This window comes from Sinocyclocheilus anshuiensis, unplaced genomic scaffold (genome assembly GCF_001515605.1).
Source record: "Sinocyclocheilus anshuiensis isolate Anshui unplaced genomic scaffold, SAMN03320099.WGS_v1.1 scaffold283, whole genome shotgun sequence".
Taxonomy (NCBI): Eukaryota; Metazoa; Chordata; class Actinopteri; order Cypriniformes; family Cyprinidae; genus Sinocyclocheilus; species Sinocyclocheilus anshuiensis.
This window is the reverse complement of record NW_015549605.1, coordinates 1,852,571-1,857,449: the sequence shown is the minus strand read 5'-3', so window position 1 is coordinate 1,857,449 and position 4,879 is coordinate 1,852,571. Positions and strand designations below refer to the sequence as shown.

Below are 4,879 nucleotides of genomic sequence, written 5' to 3'. Positions count from 1 at the left end.
TTTTTTTTTTTTTTTTTTGAAAAATCAACCATTACCAAGTTCACATTGAATGCTTTAATTTTTTGACTCCAGAACTCTATGCAGCAACACATTTGTGGAATATTATGTGCACTTTGCAGCCAAGTTGGACATATGAGGAATAAAGTCATTATATATCAGACAGCAAAGCTCAAAAAATAGAATGATTTAGGATGATGGATATAAAAAAATGTAATATTAACAAACACTTTTGTTTCTCTCTGGTTCCTCAGCTGGAATCCGAGCTGGAGCAGTGTGAACGAGAGAGTGCCGAATTACAGGAATACGCAAACTCCGTCCTGCAACAGATTGCCGATCACTGCCCGGACATCCTGGAGCAAGTGGTCAACGCTCTGGAGGAGTCCTGCTGACCGGACCGGACCGGATCACGGAGCTCACTCTTCCTGCTTCTCCTTCCCTTTCTTCTGTGTTTCACAGAATGCCAGCACACAGACACAAACTCTCGTACCCTCACCCACATGCACAAATCAAAGAACAGACACATACGGGAAAGACTGACAGCTCACAAGTCAAGTGCACGCTTGGATTGGCTTCGGGGTGTGCGTATGGTGGGCTTTCCTTCTGCCCTCCCCTACCACCACATTCATCTCCTCCGCACCTTCAGAATCCCGTTTACACTCACATAAACATGGGGAAGAAGAAACCGAAAGAGGGAAACGGGCGGCAGGGAAGCTTAGTATTATAAGACATGTTCACTCATTCAGTTAAACCCGTCCTGCGGGAGGTGAAGTTCTCTCTGTGAGGGTCAGGAAATAGTCTCCTTATCTTGATATACACTATTGCCACAGCTTTTAAAAGCTGCAGGATTTTGAAACCGTTTTGAAGCAATTTAGATTTTTTCCCCCTCCCTCCTCCTCTCCCTTTTTTCTAGATGCTTTGTTACTGACGTTAAATTATGGGTCATTCGCGCAGGGCAAAACTCCTGCACTCTCGAACCATCTGGTTTCACTCAAAACTTGGTTAATGCTCCAGTTGTGCCAGCAGACAGTCCGCGCGGACTTAAACATAGCCTACTTTTACTATCGAAGTCAGTAGCGGGTTTAGATTACTGCAACCCCCACCATCTGGGAATTTACTATTGACTTGGTTACTGGCCGATTTCCTCCCCCAGTCTCGTTCATGAAAGTTACGAAACGGACAATATGGGTAATGTTATCCCGTATGCACCTGTCACCAGCTAAAGAAACCACAGCCCTGGTTTGTGTCTGTTAAAGGTGAGAGAAAGAAAATTATTTGCCTTGGAAGTTGTAGGTTTATTGCTGCTAACATTTGTCTTTGCATGTGGCAGGTTTGGTTTGCTCGTGTTTTTCTATAGCTCTCTGATGATGCCGAGGGCGGTAAAACAGCGGGTGTATTGCCGACGCAGATGTTGTGGACGCAGAAGTGCCTCATCATCAGAGAGCAGCTGCCACACATCACTGGAATAGGAAAATAGGTACCTATCACTCATTCCATACTTTGAAAACTATGTGGTCTCACACTGGGACGAAGACTGGCGGTAGTTTTTCAGTTTGCTCGATTTTGCTCGACAAGGTTTTTCTTGACGGATAAGGTCAAATAAGAGTAGCTGTTTAGATACCCTCTTGCTTTATTCCACTCTCTCTTTTTTTTGAACAGTTGGAAGTTGTTTTTTGCGGTTGCTTTCTGAGATATCATCAAGCTTTGATCCCAAGCATCTCACATGTACCATCATGCTCCTGTCTTTCTCTTTGCTTGGCTTCATATCATCATCCTCAGACCCGGGCATCTCTGTTAGCACAGCCGGCAGGTGTATCCTCTTTCACTTTATGGTTATATGGGTCTATATCCGTTGGCATTGGGTGTCCCTTTTTGGAGTGATAAGATACAACCTCGTTCAACTTGTGATAAACGTGTTCGGCCGTTGCTTTAAAGTCCAGAGTCGACTTCCCCTGTGGATGACACTGGGCGTAACGTGCCCTCTGCTCTTCTCTCTCTCTATATCTCCTCATCTCTCCCTCATTCATGCCTGTGTGTAGTTTATGGCTCTGACCTGCTGTGTTGTGTTAGTCATACTCCTCTCTGCACGATAAGCCCCACAGACAAGACAAACAGCACAAGATCACAGCGAATATAATCATCTCTCTCTCACACGCTCCCGTATCACCATACCACCTCTCCTCATGCCCATACGCACTGGTTATGAGGGAACCTGCCACGTGTTGTGGGGCCAAACGTGCGCTTTACCCAGATTTGATTGCACTGTGAGTCTCTACTCTAGTAGCTGTAACTAGTACTAGTATATTGTTCTCCAGAGATTCATGTTTGTTTGTCTCTGTGAATGATTTAGACTAAAAGACGGGTTTATGTATTTGGGTGAATTTCATAAAAACGCATTCAAGTCACATTGTACGCCAAAATCATAAGAAATTATATATTGCATAAAAAGGAATGAAGCTACATTATTTTTGCGAAAACTAAGCACGTTTTCTCTCAAAATTCTGAAGGCATTTAAATTAAGTAATATTATTATTATGATATAGTTTTATTATTATTATTATTGTAATTCATATTATTCTTAATCATATTTTTCATGAGATTCTGATTACAAAAAAATACTGTATTAGTTTTAAAAATCTCCAAAAATCCAAAATAAAAGTTAAATAAATGTAAAACATTTTATAAAAATTTTCATAAATTAAAGTCAGTAAAATAAACACTAAATTGAAGTAAATAACTTTGTTTAAATATTTTTTTACCACATTACTGTATTATTTTTTTTTTGCATTATGGTAATGAGAATTGAAAATGTGCTTAATTGTCATGAAACATAGTCATAATATCTGTTTGTTTTCTTAAAGCAAAATATAATTTTCTGTTTCCCATGTACTTAACATGTTTTGTCAGATTCACCTTATTGCATCTATAATTAACTAAAGCTTAATGTGGCAATGTGGAGCCACTTTAACAACGTATTCCCACGCTCACATGGGCAATGCCAAGAAAACACCCATTCACGTGCCATTCTCACCCTTGGCACCGTAGATCTTATTGCAGTCATATGCATTGCATATCTATAAAGTATTTTATAGTTTTATGCTCTTAATTACAGCTGATGGACTTTCTTATGAGGACATAAATTTGACGAGGAGCTCTTTTGGGCTTTTAAAATCAAACAGCTGATTGATGACGCCCATCCTGTTTTTCATCTCTGTCGCTTTCTTCCCGTCTGCTATCTCATTCACGCACAAACACAGTTTTGGCCGTCACCCGTGGGTCTCTGAAATATGGGGCTCAGTTATCTTCACTGTGGCTGAATCTCCCCGCTTAGACTAAACACAGACCCCTCATACACACACACGCTATCACAGGCCCTCTCGCGATTTATGTCCTTCAGTACAGGAGCTGGCCTCTCAGCGCAGAGCACTCCGGAGAATTCCCTAAGAAAACAAAAAGCAGGAACGCTGTGATAACCGGGAGCAGATCAGAGAAAGAATGACCCAGCGCTTTGCAGAGGGTGTTGTTGTGTGTTGAGTGAGTGTCTCTCTGGAGCTCTGGTATTTGTGTGATTGCTTGTTATAGGCAGACCTAATCACACAGAAGAGTGTAGAAATTCCCTGCAGGCTTTGGATCGCTCCGCATGTGTCTCAGTGATTCCTCCTTGTGTTTTTGAGGAATTACAGAGATCTACACCAGCGCTCTCTGCTCAGAAGCTAATTACCAATACTACCAATATTCAGTAGCACTTTGTACGAAGCCTGTATCTATTACAGTATTTTGAGTGCAGATTAATTCACAATACCTTGCTTAGTCATGTTTAACGACTATAATGCATTATAAAACAACATGAAATTTGGTGTTGATAGTGTGTTGTTTTTTTAAGGGTGTAACCATTAGATAAGTAATATAGTGCATTAAAACTAGTCATAATTATTCATAACTGATAAGTTGTATTATAAGGCATTAAGAATGCATTGTATAAGCAAAATTGCGCGCCAATTCTGTTTATATAATGCATTAGAACACCCCATATACCTGAATTCACTCTATGTAATCTCCTATATAACCCTATACAGGCTTCATTTTAATTTTTTTAACATACGTTTCACTATTTTGTTTTGCAAACCACTCTTGTTAATTTATGGGAGCAGCTCATAGGATGTGGTCAGCTGACTTTCCATACCCTTTGGCTTTTTACATCTACCTGGCTTAAAACTGCGTTCAGCCATGAGTGTGAATGAGCGTGAGGTGTTGCTTCATGTTTTAGTATGAACATTTTTCATCCTCATTAAACTCACCGAGGCATGTCTGTGGAGGGAGAGAGAGAAAGAGCAAGCGTGGGGTGGCCAGGCTTCGCACAGGCTCTAAGGGCCCGGCTTATTTTCCATTCGCTGTCAAGATTTTTATTCTACCCTATTTTGCCCTATAACATGAGACATTTATCGTAGCGTCTACTTAAATGCTTCACAAAATGGATTACATCATGTTGCATGTCCCATAATTCTTAGTGTTAATCAGTAGTGATCCTGAGTTTTGTCATACAGATGTTCTAATCGTCTTTTATTCGTTACTGAAGAACTGTGAGAACACTGCCAGAGACGTCTCATACATACATGCATATACAGAAATCTATATTTATATATGTCGATGGTTGAACCTAGACTTAGTTGAACAATTTGCACAAGCGTCTGGGGAAGAGAATATATCCGTCTGAACAAAATGGCTGTCAGCTATTTAAAAAAATAAATAAAAGAAGAATGAACTAGTAACACTAACTTTTGTCTTGAAATGAACATTAAAGAAAAAGCAAAGCCTTTCTAAGTGTCAAATCAAAGCTGTTAACAAAAATTTTCAAAGTTGTTACCTTGTGGTTGATGATGTG

At 40.2% G+C, this 4,879-nt stretch overlaps 1 protein-coding gene across 5 annotated transcripts in view; it reads left to right on the top strand.

Annotated features, from left to right (window-relative positions):
- erc1b (ELKS/RAB6-interacting/CAST family member 1b) overlaps positions 1 to 2,498 on the top strand; it is a 231,614-nt gene extending 229,116 nt beyond the window's left edge. For all 5 annotated transcript variants that reach the window (XM_016447524.1, XM_016447521.1, XM_016447523.1 and 2 more), the window contains one exon: positions 252 to 2,498. In XM_016447524.1, coding sequence (XP_016303010.1) covers positions 252 to 389 — 138 coding nt within the window. In that variant the 3' untranslated portion in view covers positions 390 to 2,498. The remainder of the gene's footprint in view (positions 1 to 251) is intronic.
- The last annotated feature ends 2,381 nt before the right edge of the window (positions 2,499 to 4,879 follow it).